At 37.0% G+C, this 16,103-nt stretch overlaps 1 protein-coding gene across 1 annotated transcript in view; it reads left to right on the top strand.

The window, feature by feature from the left end:
• Positions 1-16,103, top strand: part of LOC134564177 (guanine nucleotide-binding protein G(q) subunit alpha-like) — a 119,587-nt gene that overhangs the window by 68,705 nt on the left and 34,779 nt on the right. The window contains exon 3 of the mRNA XM_063422870.1: positions 12,806-12,960. Coding sequence (XP_063278940.1) covers positions 12,806-12,960 — 155 coding nt within the window. The remainder of the gene's footprint in view (positions 1-12,805; positions 12,961-16,103) is intronic.

The following is a 16,103-nucleotide window of genomic DNA, read 5'->3' as shown; positions in this document are numbered from 1 at the left end:
TGTAGAATCTCTGGGCATGCTCAGCTTCATCTATTCTGTAGAAGCCGAAGCCATTAGGCATTTCCATTGTTACATAGGTTAGGGAGGAGCAGCTGTGTCCTGCTTTGTTTGATGCCATTTGCCTATGGATCCCAAGCTCATAGCAGGCTGTCCCTGTGACACCTGGATGAGTAATTTGGCTTCTCTGAGTTCTTGTTCTGCCTGTTGCTTCTTCCAACATCTTTATTCATGTTGGGAGGAAAGGCCAGCATTAATATGGGCAAGAACTCTTGGTGAAAAGGGCTACTTACATTATCAGTCTTGAGGTTTTCTGGGGAGTGCTCTAAGGCTCAACAGTTGTTTTTCTGTCAGTCTGAGTACTGCTGGTACATCACTTGAACATTCAATACTGAGCTATCCTTACCTGTAATAAGATGCTTTTGATGATTGAACATGGGACAAGGTAATATAGTGGTGCCTTTACCATGAAAATAATAGTAAAAAATCTATAGCCATATGGTTAGAGTTGTGTTTCTCTAGTATTCTTTTTAAATGGGAATTCTTTACCTCACCCACTGAATCACTATGAAGAGGGGGAAACCAGTATAGCAGCATCAGTTTAAATATTCTAGTAGTGTTTTTAATATTTCCCTGACTTCAGGGTACACCGTCTTTCTTTTAAAATTACAATCCTATGATTTTAGGAGAGTAGGGATTGACACTGCCCACAGGATACCATCTTTAAAGATGTCATTTCCTTTTCCATCTCTTCTTACTTGTTGCCATTATTTTGGGTTGACTTTTTTTGTTTGATCAGTTGGTTAATTTTGGTCTTTTGGCATTTTTTTGTGGCACGTTCAACAGGAAAATGCACTCAAGAGCTGTACTTTATATGAACAGAAGTAAGACTTGCTGTAAACTAAAGCCACTGAATTCACAGTAATGCTCACAGAAGGATTGCAAGGCATTTTAATCATACAAAACCTGTCATTAGGCAACACAGCCTTTCAAAAAACTTACTGTTGTTCATCAAATATATATGGTTGATGGATTTTCAGTATGGTCTGATCCAAGGCAAGGCAAGGAGAACAGCACAACTTACAGATGTCTGTAAAACCGTGATGGAGTTTGCCTAGTTTATTGGGTTCTTTTAGGGATAGTGATTTCTGCAGTGCTCATTCAGTAAGAATTACAGGAGTTATTTGCCTGGACAGAAGATGAAGCTGCAAAACTGCTGAAAAGTTCAAGAATTATATTTTGGCATTTATTTGCTTTCTTTTTCCTCCCTGTTCTCCTTTTTTTCTTGACATGGAAGTATTAGTGCCAGACCAATCCGTTGCCATTGATCCTGTAAGTTGTAAGGCTGATAATGATTTATTTATTTTTCTTGATTAAAGGCTTTGCTTACAGTTACAACAATAGAGTTGCAAGGAGGCATGACAGAATTTGTGCATTATTGTTAAGCAATAAATTATGTGGGAGAAAACCAGTGATACATCTCTGAAAGCACAGAGACACCAACCGCAAATGTATATAAGCACAATTTGGTGACGCTGCTTGTCAGATCCTTGGTCTTCATTGGGTCAGAGTTGAATTCTTTTTAGACTTGTGTTTCCTTCTCAACAGCCTGCATTTTAACAAACCTAGTTAACTTTTTTCTTTGCTTGGGAGTTTTCCAAGTGGCTTGCCAGAGCTGAGGCAATATTTGGGACCTCTCAGCACTATGCAATACTTGTAATATTGTGGTGCAAGAGGCAGAACTGGCTTCTGCAGACCACCAGCCACAGAAGTGTGCACAGGCAGAGCCTCTAGTTCTTGTCCAAACTATTTCGTTCTTCATGTGATTTTTTGCCGCCATTAAACTTGAGTCTATGCTGAACATTAGGAGGAAAGGCTTCAGACACTTCCAGCTTTTTGCTGCTTAAACTGAAAAGAGTATGGCCTACCAAGTGCAAAAGAATTGCAGACCTTAAAATGCTAGCGTTTTTATGGAATGGAATGATTTTACTGTTCTATGATTAGTGTTTTAGGAAAGGTGAATGTGATCGTTGATCCAAATTTACATTTGGATAAATGCTTCTCTTGGTGGTGAATTACTGGGACCTCTGGATGTACTGGTAACTTTCTCTGTCATAGGTCCCCTAAATAAGGAAGTCTCTTCTGTGCTTTCAAAATTCTGCTGATTTTTGAAAAATAATAAAAAGACTATTTTTCATCAAAGAAGGGGAATGATGACTGCATGAAAAAAATCTTACAGTAGAATTTGATATCCTATTTTCTAAGGGTTTTTGTTTTGATTTTGTTGGGTTTTTAAAGCCATATTCTAAAATTTAAAACCATTCAATAAGAAGCAGTTTAACAGCTACAGCAACTAATGTGCTATAAAAGGAAGTCACTGATATGAAGAAGATGCAGGGGAAACAGCCCTGAAATCTTCTGGAAAACATAAGTTCTGTGGTTCCTTTGTCCTATGACACAAATAGGAGAAAGTTTAGTTTTCTTAGAACTGTACTGTGAATTTTCTAGCTTTCCACCAATTGAAATACAGTTGAAAATAATATCACCAGTATGATGCTAGTGTAAATACACACCAATCCACAGTCAATTTCGATAACTGTGTTTAAATCATAAAATTCAGACATTATTACAAGGGGCATTCCATGCTGCATTCCATAGTTAACCAGGTTAATATGCATCAGTGAATGTTCTCTCTGTCTGTTCAGTGTTGACTTTTTAATTAAATCTGTCATTTCAATCAGTCATTTGAATATATATTACTAATAGCATGAAAATAATAGTAGAAGGAAAGCTCACCAACATACAAAGAAGGTGGCAGAGCCATGTCCTTATCATGTATTCTCCAACTTTCTAGTCTTTTAAACTTCTACCCTCCTCTGATAGCCTGTCCGTGTTAGGGTTTATGATGACAATTATGGAAGAGTGTTTTGCCCTGCGCAAGTCTTCTGCTGCTTTGTATGTAACATTGCAGAGGTCGTTGCAGGACATCTGTGGTCACATACCTAAATGCAGAAAGGGCCAGGTGCTGACCATGGCATGGGCTGTCAGGTCAGTCATCATCACTCCAAATTTGAGTGATTGTGGGGCTGGTGCTTTGCAGATTTAGCGATCAACACTTCTTAAGAAGGTGTTGAGTTGCTGTAAAACCAGCATAAAACAACTTCTGATTCCTCCCCTCCAGCAATGCACTCCTTTATTTGATTAATAATGTCCTGGTCTACCTGCAAAAATGCAAAAGTGTTCCTAGTTGGAGATGTATTCTGCAGGTAAGGGATTGCATGAAATCAATGTGCTATAATTATCCAGTGAAGCAAAATGTTATTAATGTTTAATCCAATTCATGATTCATCTTATGCCAGAAGTCTGAAACAAAATACTTATTTACCCTGTATAAAAAGTAATTAGGGTTATTTTCATCTTGATAGGGAGCTTTGAACCCAGTGAAGAAAACAAATTTTAGTGATAGCATCAGGTGATAACTTAGGTCAAGAGTCAAGCTAGCTTTGCTAGCTTTTTTAACAAAATCCTTTCTGTTTTTTCTTATGGTGAATTAATTGTTTTGTTCTAAAGACTAATTATGGGTTATTTTTGTTAACCATCCAGTTCAGTCTTATTACCAGCATTTGCATTAATACTATAATTCCAACTAAAAATATTTTTGTGTGTGTATGTCTTAGTTGCATGCTGATTTCCGAAGTAGCTGCCTGTCTCTGATAATAGTTGTGAACAGGGTAGATAAGGCCTATTAATAAACATTCTTTCTGGATAGCAGGATATAACTCAAACAGCCTGTCTTTTCTACATCAGCAGCTTCCCTAAATTAACTTGATAAATTTGTTTTGAAGATTTTCTGGGAAATTGCCTTGGACATTTCTGAATTTAACAAACAAAAAAATGAGAGAACTAAGAGGTTAAATTTAGATATTTGTGGCTAAATAGAACATGTTGACTCCAGGAGACGCATTGTGATTGTCTGGATGTGACTGTTGACTTCGTCATTCATGTTCACTTGTGGATCTTCATCTCATTGCTCGGAGAATCTGCAGAGTATATTGACAAGCAGGCGTAGGTGACTGAATTCAGAAACCTCTCTATACTAGTAATGAGGAGACAGTTTTTCTCAATAGACTGTGTTTGTGACTTCTATACCTGTATTATTCACCTCCCACAAGCTTCTTCCAGATACAGTTTAATCAAAATTAATTCAAAAAAGCCCTCAATTTTGTTTACCTTCACACAGATGTCATTCTTACTGAAAGCACAAGCTTTCAAATAAACCATGTAGATTATTTAAAATGTTCTATAACGAAGCAAACATAACCCTTCAAAAATCTATTTCCTCTCATGTCATGACTGATGGTACATTTATAAAGATCATGCCTTATTTCTCCTGGGAGTCTCATCCAGTTGTGCTTTGGTGGATAAATAAACCTTCCCAAATGGTTGTTTAAAAGGCTGCTGTGACCTGTCACCATAAATACTGAATAGTTAATAAGCTAAATTAATCATTGAAAAATACATATGAATCAATTTTACATACGCCAGGCAGCAAAGTGACTAGCTTTTTAAGCTCTTAATAATGGAAGACTTGTTTCTGTGTGTTCTCTGTTGGAAAGATGTGTTAATTGTTTTTTCTTCCGCCTTCCTAATGATATAAGTTGGCAGCATGTTTCAGGACACAGTGTTTTGCTTGAAGCCTTGAAAGAGGAGTCAGCAATGTTTTGCCATCCTCCTTCAAATAAGCTCTTCTTGGCATCTGACACCAGCCAGCAAAAATACAGTCTATTTCTAGGAATGGAGAAGATTGTACCTAATTTATAAGGAAGCTATCACTTTTTTAGGTTACACATGGCATAAAACTTCATTTTGATATTCCCTAAGGGCATTTTTCAAAAAGTTACTCATCACTGTGGTATAATATGTGTCTAGTTTCTCTAGAGAAAATAATACTGGGTTGCTGTCATTAACATCTTGGGGCTAAATTCATTTTTGTGTGACCCTGTTCCAAACAATGGCTTTTCATCTGAGATTACATTTTGCCCCCTTACTTTGGTCTTGCCAACTCATTCCTCTAAACATCAAGGGATTCAAAACATTCAAAAGAAGTAGGTGAGAGAGTGTCATGTATCTTTGCATGCCTAGCGTAAGTCTGAAGCTCACTTTCAGAGTTTACTTCCAAGAAGTGAGGTAATTGTTTAGAAAGACAATCTTCTTGGTTGGACAGCACACAAATGCAACCATCTAAGTTAGTTGCAATTTTTACAGAGGAAAATTCCTGCTGGAATCACCCATTATTTTGAAAGGGACCCTCCCAGTTCTCTGATATTTCTAGAAATACCAGTTTGAAATAACTGGCTCTGTTGTTATGTATTAGTCAGCAGAGGGCACACTGCTCCTTTAAAGATAAAAAAAGTATGGCTTAAAAATATGGAGGCAAAATGCTTTTGTTTTATATGCTCTTTTTTAAAAAAAACCCTTCATCACATCTGACAATTCTAATTAGTGTATGAATTGTGTAAAGGATTATTTTTCCACATAATACTTTCTCTTCTGAATTGAAACACAGATATGATTACATGTTCCTTGTCCTGCTTTAATCCCAGCCTAGCACTAAGTACCACACAGCCACTTGATCACTACATCGATGGTGGGGAGCAGAGTCAGGGAAGAAAGTATTAAATCACATGGGCTGAGGTAAGAACAGTTTCATAATTGAATCAAAATAAAACATCATAGTAAGAATAATAGGAATGAAGAGGAAAGTGAGAGTGGAACAGAACCCAGGAGAAACAAGACACGCCCAGTACAACTGCTCAGTACCTGCTGAATGATGCCTAGCCCATTCCCCAGCAGTGATCTGTGCCTCTCAGCTGACTTTCCCCAGTTCATATACTGACCATGACATTTTGTGGTGTGGAATATCCCCTTGATAGCTCAGATTACCTGTCCTGGCAGTGCTGCCTCCCAGTTTCTTGTGCACCTGCTGGCTGACAGCATGGGAAATTTGCCTTAGACTAAACAGCAACTAAAATATCAGTGTGTCGTCAACGTTATTGTCATACTAAATCCAAAACTGTACCAACTGCTAAGGAGAAAGCTCTCTCTGTCCCAGCCAAAACCCTTAAAAAGAGCCTGCTGTTTGTTTCCCTGTGCCATAGGTTCATGATGGGTTCTTCTCTAGATCTGAAATGTAATGCAGTTCGGGCGGTTTCTTTGTGTCAGGAAGTAGATGCTAAACTGTCTGAATTAACTGTCTGACCTCTGTGAAAGAGGCACATCATCCTCTCAGTTCTTGGTGTTTGAACCCATGAGAACATGCAAGGCTGTTACTACTTGTACTCTTAGAAAAGTCTGTAGTGCTGGACTAAGGCACAGGAGTGAGTACAGGAGTGAGGCTTATGGGAGTTCTGTTCAATGGTACACTTCTTAAATGGGAATTCTAGTATTGGAACATTGCCCTTCTAATTTTTTTTTAATGCACTTAGTTGTGTACTGTGGTGATTGACTGAGATAGCAAATTCTTGGAGGCTTGTGAAGTACAGCCAGTTTGCTTGCAAATGGAATGAAGGAATCAGCATGTCCATGTTTTCCTAACATTTTCTTCGATAAATTTAGCTGAACCACTATACAAAATTTGGCGGAAAAATTTACCATTTGCAAGGCTTACTGAGCACTGTTCTTCAAAATTAATGAAGCCTGTTTTAAAGGTCTAAAACCCTTAGATGTTTATGAAGTAGGAGAAGTATTTTGTTGTATATTTTGTGTACTGTAATTATTTGTAGGATTATAACACAATAATGGTTTGATGATCTCAGCTTAAGAGTTGTCCTCTGGAGAAAAAGGAAGACAAAGAACACACGGAAAAAGAAAAAAAAAAGGGGAAAAAAACTTAGAACACTGATACCTTTCTGAAAATAGTCTTGTATTTACATAGAATGGCCTGGAAAAATCTTTAAAGATCATCTAGTTTCAACTCCTCTACTATGGACAAGGACGTCTTCCACTAGACCAGGTTACTTAGAGCTCTGCACTTGGAATGTTTGTAAACATTCTGCTTTTGTAAACATTTGGTGTTAATACTGTCTTTATAAATGGAGCAGTAATCTGGATAACTGCTTTTAGCTACAAAAACTATTATGAGAGGAGAGCTTGTTGCCAATTCTTGCTTATGTTGGTTCAAATCTGATATGGTTTTTGTTAGTTTCTGTCATTGAAGTTTTTAATTAACTTTGAATAGATTTCATTGCTAGAAAAAGATTTTACCTATTTGGCCATGTCAGTTATTAATTGTGAGGACTTGATAAGGATGTAATTTGTTGTTAGTGACTATGTCTAAAAGAAAAATATGTGGTTTAGTTTTATGTTCAGATTATCAATGTTAGAACTCAAATGCTACAATTTCTTTTTAATAATGTCAAAACATTAGTAGGTTTATTCTGTTATATTCTTGGGAATCTTAAGAATTTATCTGAACCTAAGTATTAATCCCAGAATTTCATCAGCTGCTGAAAATGTTTGAAAATTTGTCAGTAAAAGTAACATTTGGAAAACAAGTCAAAATGTGACTTAATGAGACTTTTTACTTCTTAAACCCAGTAGTAATTTAGGAAAATAACTCTTTGTTTGTTATTTTGAATCTCTCTTTACTTACGTGGACTGTATTTTACTTTTTGCTTTGTTTTCTTTAAAAAGGTATTCAGCAAAGCCTGGAGAAGAAGTTGAACATGTGAATTAATGTCATACAGTCCTAATCAAGCAGTTAAATATATATAAGTGAATCCTGTAATTGAAATGACTGTTTACAATTAGAATAAAATTGCGTGTGTGGGGTTTGTTTGGGTTTTTTAGGTATTTTAGAAGTAAATGTAAACAAGTAGGATGTACCTCGTCTAGGATGTGGCAGTTGCCTGATCCATAAAGATATTTCACAAAGCCATAGTATTTCCCCAGCTCTACAAAGTAAAAGGGTTTTCCAAAGAATAAAGCTGTTTCTGTTTCTAGGAACCTCAACAGCAAAAATTATAGATTTTTACAGCACACATCAGGAAAGTATTCACTAGCTGCAAAATTTTAGGGCCAGCGTGTGAAAATTTCATCTAAGGTGCTACATTTATACCAGCAAGAGGTATGAAAGTGCCTAATTTGTAATCCGCTGCAAATGCAACATGCCACACACGCAAAAGTAAATATTAGTTATGATTTTTTATAATAGGTTTTTGCAACCTACTGTTCAGTTTTGCACAGTGATGTCGTCTTCCATTTTAGCTTTATAGCTATGCCAGTATTTGAAGAGTGTAACACCCTATGCAGTCATTAACACCCTATGCAAGCCAAGTTGTAGTATTTAAAAGATGTAATGCTTAATGATCTCACCTTCTAAGAAGGAAAGTATTTGCCTGGAGAGTTAGAGGCATGAAACTTTTAAAAAAGAGCCTATAATTTTTGTTTAATAAATCTTTTTTTAGTTCATAGCTATAGGTGGAACCACTAGATCCAGTGAAAAATATTAAAGGAAAATGAATATTTAAAATCTGAGGGTGAAATTTTTTTTTGCCTCCGTCATCACTGCAGTTGAGGAGATTATTGTATTATCACTGTGAAGTTAAGGTCTCATGTAGCAGAGAGAGGGATTGAGATGTTCCCTCTCTCTTCAAATAACAGGTGTTTTTTGTTTCAGCTGTTTTTTCTTCATATTCCAGCAGCACAGGGAATAAAAGATGACTAGAAATTACTGTAATGTTTTCAATTAAATGTAGTCGAATAATTTCAAATATTAGAATATATTTCAGTTTCATTTTGCTTTTGAAAACCAAAGTTATATCTGTAATTTACATCAAGCTAAAGTCTCTGAAATGCCAGTCTATCTGAAATGGTACTATATCCCTGGTAAATTGCTTTATATACCAGACACAGAAAAAACATTGGAAATACTTTGGTAATTAAGATTTCCATGGAGGTGCAAAAATGTCCCACTGTACTACAATTACGTTAGGTAGCCTGGAGATGTAAGATTTTTGAGTAGTTCCTCAGAAGCGGCATACAATTTCCAGCCTTCATGGAAGAGTTTACCTGCAGTTTACACCCGCTTATTCCATACCTTAATTCTTGGCAATGTCTTGCAAATAACCAGTTTGGTCATAGGGTCATTAAAATATGATTTAATTATGGGAAGTCATGAGAGTTGTGTTGTACTTAGAGTGCAAATTGTATACACTGTTTTCATTTGCATGTTTCTGTAGTATTTTAAACATCTGAGTAGCCCTGTAATGGCATTACTAAGGTGATCATAGAGTCCATGTCACAGGTTAGTTTGCACAGGCTCTGTATGTGTTATTTTGAAACTCTAATGAATTTCAGTTTACTCAACTGAGATTTCGCCCTTTCACTATGAAGAAACAAAGAAGCTGTAATTACACCCTTTTTTCTCCCTATGTGCTTCGTAGTTGTTTATATCTTCAGATTCCAAGTGAAGCCGTGGTGAGGAAGATGCTGCATTAACAGGTTCTTTATGAGGGTTGGGAAGCCTTATATGTTAATTACTATATTGCAGTGGCTGATAGCTGCAGCATTCTCAGTCTTTAAGTGTTAAAATAGACATCTGCGGTTGAATTTAAGTTCAGCCTACCAGAAAGTGTTGAGATCATCCGAAGTTGCTGTGGCATTGTCATTCTGAAGCTGGGGTTTTAGAATATGGTGATTGTCCTGCTCTGCTCTGCACTGTGGTGGCCTTACCTTGAGTCCAGTGTGCAGTTTTGAATGCACACAAGAATATTAAACTATTAGATGAGGAGGTCCAATGGAGGGCCATGAGGATGGTGAAGAGTCTTGAGGGGAAGCCTTGTGAGGAGTGGCTGCAGTCACTTGGTCTGTTCAGCTTGGAGAAGAAGAGACTGAGGGGAGACCTCATTGCAGCTACAACTTCCTCATAAGGGGAAGAGGAGGGGTGGGCACTTCTGTGGTGACCAGTGACAGGACCAGAGAGAATGGCAAGAAACTCCCCAACAGGGGAGTTCTACACTGGATATTAGGAAAAGATTCTTCGCCCCGAGGGTGGTTAGGCACTGGAACAGCTCCCCAGGGTCACAGCACCAAGCCTGACAAAGTTCACTTCTGTTCACTGAAGTGTTTGGATGATGCTCTCAGTCGCATGGTGTGACTCTTGGGGTATCCTGCAAAAGGCCGGAAGTTGGACTTCATCGTCCTCGTGGGTCCCTTCCAATTCAGGATAATCTATGAGTCTCTGTCTTAGTATGTTTTAACAGAAAGTGTAACACTCTAAATTAGAGATGTTTAATGGAAATTGTGGCATGATTTTTAGACAGGAACATAAAAGTCTTTTATTCATGAACACCTAAAGTCACATCAGCCTTTTAAGATAATAATATAAATACAAGAACATTGCATGGTAGTATGGGCAGGGAAGTGTTCGGTTTTTAATCATATTTTTTAAAAAAATTTTTAAATTATAAACATTTTAGATCAGAAGCTACTTCAACTCTCTTTCCTGAGATCTCCCATAAATTTCAGGGTGCTACAGTTTTGGATGTTTGTGCATATGATTCTTGGAAATGAACTTACCTAAATATGCTGTCTGGGTAGGTTCCAACTTTTTAAAAATCAGTGCTGTAGAAAATTCAAACTTGCTTCTTGCATGAAATTGAAATTTTAGCTTTTATTCATATTTTTTGTATCATATAGTATGATCCAGAAGCCAAAGACATTGCTTAAGGAAAGTGATATTATTCTATTTATTTTATTACATTTTCCATTCCAGCTGTGTCAATAATGTTCTCTTTTACCTGCTTTGTCTGGTGTCTTGATCTCAAAGAAAGCTAGGTAGTGAGTGGGTTTTAGCAATAAAAATATAATGTATAAGAAAACATTTAAGTAGTTGGTCACTGCACTTTGCTTTTATTGTCCCTCAGGCCATTAAAATTAATTCAGGTTTGGGGGAGTTTCACAAGAAAACCACCATTGGAAGACATTTGGCAGCAAGTAGATGATTTGTCTCTTAATTTCTCCTGTTCAATCAGTGGTTTTCTTTGCCTGTCAGCTAGGTCTGAAGTCCTGTTGCAGAGTTTTTATGAGAGAAATTTCAAATGTGATAGCAGTTTCTGGTTCATAACTCAGTTCAGTCACATGCCTATAGTAGCCTGTGAAAATATCAGATTTCTGGGGTGGCTATCCCCTCAGTCCTTAGGTGATACCTGCTTTTTAAAGGAGACAAACATACAAATAAAATAAAGTTAAAAGAAGAAAAGTGTGTGGCTTTTCCCGTAGCATGTGTATGGAGAGGCTTTCCTGGCATGTTTATTAGAAATCAGGCATTTGGAAGACATGATCTTCTTTTTGGTTGCTTTGCCCTTCCATTTCCAAAGGCACTGCGAATTGCCCAGGAGAGATGACAGGTCAGTCTTGTGACTTCTAACGATATGAGTTGATCTCTGAGCATTTTTGCTTTAGACAAAGGCTACAGAAGACAGAAGGTTTTTCGTTGATGAAATTTTGCCTCAGAAGTTTTGCTAATGTTTCACGCTGAAGATTGACACTGATTTACACAAAAAACTCAAACAGAAATGACTGATTTAGTTCCTCCTATACCTGGAAAAGTGAAATACATTTTTGGCATTAAACATTTTTATTTACTCAGTTTATTCAGCTAACTGCTAATGTTCTCATAACCAATGTGGTAGTTCAGAAAAATGCATGGTAAGACCTAGTTTTTATTTAAATAAAGAGAAAGCAAGTGCTGCACAGTAGTGAAACATCAACTCACTGGTCTTGTGCAAATCTAACCACCATTAACATAGTCCTACAAACCAAGGAACACAGAAAGTATGAACCTTTTTCTAATACTGCTGAATTACATAGTAGGTTCTGTAGGATCAGGTATCTCCTAGTAACTTGGGAATTTCGTCACTTTCCTGTTCTTATAAAAATAAGAGATAATAAAGATAACAAGAAGAGGACTGAGATGATGAAGCCTAGATACAAAAAAACCCTACACTTTTGTAGGTATATAATGGATTGGCAAAAGAGTATTGCTGGGAAAACCAGCATAAAGCTGTAACACTGTTGAAGCTCAGAATTAATTTTTAACCCTGCCCATAGTTTTCTGAGGGAAATATAGAAGGAGAAGACATGGTAGCTGTCTCTGTCTCCTGAAGTGGAGATGTCATGATTACCATTCCCAAAAGTTCCAGTTTTCTTATCTGGAATCTTGTTTTAAATACTTGTAGAAATCCATGAAGAAGATCAGAAATGTGCGAGACATGTTTTTCCAAAAAGAACTAAAAAAGTATTTACAAGATTTCTGGTAAATAAAGGGGAAATTGTTATATTGCCAGAAGGCCATGGAACATGTCTGCTGTTGTCAAAAGTGTATTGAACTGTACAGTCACCTACACCGTCTCGATTTTGGTTGTGGAACAATTGAGTTGAACTACCAGTAGTTAAATCTTAAAGACCAGTTTGAATTTGGTGATATTCACAGAATCCTTCAGTTTTGCCTGTCGTTTTTATTTTTTCTTTGTTTCAATGTTTTGGTAGCAGTTATTGGTGTCCCAAAAGAAAGAAGTCTAAGATACAACTTTCTCGAGAGCAACTTTACTCCCTCCGATGTTAGCTTAAAGGATACCTGCTTTTTGTATCTTCACAATCATCTTCATGATGTTTGATTCTTCAAGTTGAACATATGTGTTGGTGATATAGGCATTGTGAAGAATTATTAATCTTGTTCATTGTATATAAGCTGTCTGCAAACAGAGAAAATGAAGTAAATTGTACTGTTTTGTTTGTTTTGAATTAGGTTCATGCACTATTAGTTCGAGAAGTTGATGTAGAGAAGGTGTCGAGTTTTGAGAACCCATATGTAGATGCAATAAGAAGCTTATGGAATGACCCTGGAATTCAGGAGTGTTACGATAGACGACGGGAATATCAATTATCAGATTCAACTAAATAGTAAGTACATGGTAGTGATGAACATATATATAAAACTTTCTGTTTCTAACAAATTCTTACTTTTTAGCTTGTTGTACTATATGTCTGTGTACATGTTTGTATGCATATGCAGCACAAACATAGGTAAACATACACATACTAATTTGAATTAAGGAGTGGCATAGATCTATTTTAGGATTATATCTGCACTTATTTCACAAAATGACAGTCTGTGATCATTCAAAGTCTTAAATTAACATTCTAACTAGGGGTGGTTATTCAGGGAGGGTTTTGTTAGACCTATTCAACCTAATCTCTTCCAACATATAATCACAAATACAAGATAGGCAAAAATAATTTCATGTAGTGTGACAGTAGTGAATACTGGGAAGTGTAATCAAAGTAGACCTCCATACAATTCATAAAAATTGAAATGTTCAAGAACTCATATTTTCCAGATTTTCTGCTTTCCCTCCTTGGCATTTCCAATCTTAGTGGTGAGATAAACAGTACTAAACAAAGGGATTTGGTTTATACTGAACTGCATTTCTATTATGGAAACAAAGTCTAAATTCTAAAGAACATGGCTGCCAGGAAGACATCAGAAAAGCACTTCAGTTTAAATTGTTTGTCCTTGATCAACAATAATAAAAATGTGTATGTTACTAAAAAAAGTCTGAAATGTTAGGCGTTTAGTTTCTTGGGACTAGAATCTGATTAAAAAACAATGTGAAATTTGTCATTGGAATCTGATGTCTGCCTGAAGGTTTACACCATGAATCTTAGTTATTTTTTAGTGATGTAGCATACAGTTCAGGTAAAATTTCTCATCTGCTGCCAAAGAAACAGATTATGCCCTTTTGATGTTGACCAGTGCTACAGAGCACAGCACAGTTTGTTACTAAAACCATGGCAAAAACCTCCATGGGTTCTACATTGGTTTTTGTATTTGCTAGGAAAAAAATACTCCAGTGATGTAATACCAGTCTCCATTTGGCGTGTGTGTGAATGGAAGCCTCTTACTTAAAAAAATCCACCATGAAGCTTACATTAAGCTCATTGTAGCAGGACATTAGATGTAACAGGTGTGGAATGACATTTATCTGCACAGTAGTCTAAGCATCCTTATCTATCACTTTATAAGGGAATAGTCATGACAGACTTACTAGGATCTTGCTGATACAATTTAGGCAGCTGAAGACCTGTGGATGCATGACGTAAGTCTCCTCAGATTCGTTGCAATATTATCACCACACCATGACTTCCCTTTGGCCTATGCATAGGGTTCCTCATGTGCTGTGCAATTCTCTGTCCTGGTTACCTTCCCAAGCCATAGTTTTTGCATGTATATTTTGATGTGGAGTGGTGCAAAGTACAATGGCATCTCTCTTGTATTGTTTGGATTCGCGCTGTCCCCAAACATACCATACTGGGTTTTGGTTTTAGGTGGTAAGGCAACAAATATAATATTACATCAAGAGAAAAATTTCAGGATGCAAAATAGTGAAAGGAAAATTTTAGAGATACTTTACTAGCAATATGTTTTCACATTGTTTCTGTACTGAAGTGGCAAAGCTAAGTAGAAGGTGAAGCAAGAGTTCATCTCATATTTTGAATTTTTTGTATTTGTAGGTCCTAATTTTGTTTCCACAGCAGATGTGATACTGGTTTTAAAGTTGAAATAAATGTATGTATTTAATGCACTCTACCTCAAAGGCTAAAAATAGAATTACTCTCCTAAGTAGAAAATAATGATCTGATGCTACTTCAGATCAGATTGTGCTGAATACCATAGTTTTGACCTACTTTTAATTAAATTGTCACCATAGTGGATCTTTTGAATAACATTAAAAATAGTAAGGAATAATCATTAAGTAACTAAAAAAAATCCTAATACATTGTCTTGCAAAAGGTACGTGTGCTAGTTGATTGGTTATTTCTCAAGCTCAACATGTTTAGCAGTTTACCATGAATTTTTGTAGATTTGGTGACTTTTTTATAGTTCATACTATGGATTTCTGCAAAATCATTCAAATTAGACTAGTTAATCACTGTGTATGAGTCTTTAGAAAAGCCTCTATGTATACTTATGCTTGCAAGTAGAGTTTTTTCCCAGGTATGTAAGTCCACTAAAAAAAAAAATCAGACACAAAAGAAATGTTGTTTCAAAAATACAGTATGTGTGTTTATCAGTAAAACACCCGAACAATTTTATTAGCATTATATCCCTGTCAAAAAGCAAGAAAACAAATTGCTTAAAGGTTGCTACTGGGATTCACAAGGCAGATTCACTTGGTGCTCACTGGCTTCTGACTTGATGTATGAACAAAAATGGTTTGCTGTCCACCTGCTCTCTTGTAAGCATATGTGCCAGTGTCTGCTAAGTGTATGTGTTAATGTCAGATGTGTCCTTCATTGATCCCTTGCACAACCCTCTCATCTTCTCAGTAGTTTTCCACTGTGTTTTTTTAGTAGTAGTAGTAGTAGTAGTATTTTCAGTCTGTTGCCTATATTGTTTTTTTTGCTGTCAGTCTTGAACAAGGCCAAGTACTGAGTCCTGCCCTTTGGTCACAGCAGGCCAGGGCAGTGATACAGGCAGGGGCAGAGTAGCTGGAAAGCTGCCCAGCAGAAGATGACCTCAGGGTGCTGGCTGACAGCAGCTGAACATGAGCCAGCTTGTAGCTGGGAAAGCCAATGGCATCTTGGCTTGGATTATAAATAGTGTGGTCAGCAGGACCACATCTGGTATTTCTTGTATCAGAAAGGGTGTGGAAGCGTTCATCCCCCTGCAGTCAGCATTGCTGAGGCCACACCTCAAAAACTGTGCCCAGTTCTGGCCCCCTTACTTGCAGCTCAGACACTGAGGGGCTGGAGCATGTCCAGAGAAGGGGAACAGAACTGGTGAAGGGTCTGGAGCACAAGTCCTGTGAGGAGCAGCTGAAGGAGCTATGGGTCTTTAGCCTGAAGTAGAGGATGCTCAGGTGTAAACTTACCACTCTCTACAACTGCCTTGGAAGGAGGGGGTAGTCAGCTGAGGGTCAGATACTTTTCCAGGCAACAAGAGACAGAACAAGAGGACACAGCCTCAAGTTGCACCAGCTGAGGTTCATTCTTCTGAACATCAAGAGTAATTTCTTCTTGGAAAGAGTCGTTAAGCATTGAAA

Source organism: Prinia subflava, chromosome Z (genome assembly GCF_021018805.1).
Source record: "Prinia subflava isolate CZ2003 ecotype Zambia chromosome Z, Cam_Psub_1.2, whole genome shotgun sequence".
Lineage (NCBI taxonomy): Eukaryota > Metazoa > Chordata > Aves > Passeriformes > Cisticolidae > Prinia > Prinia subflava.
The sequence above is the reverse complement of the archived record's forward strand: the minus strand, read 5'-3'. Positions and strand labels throughout refer to the sequence as shown.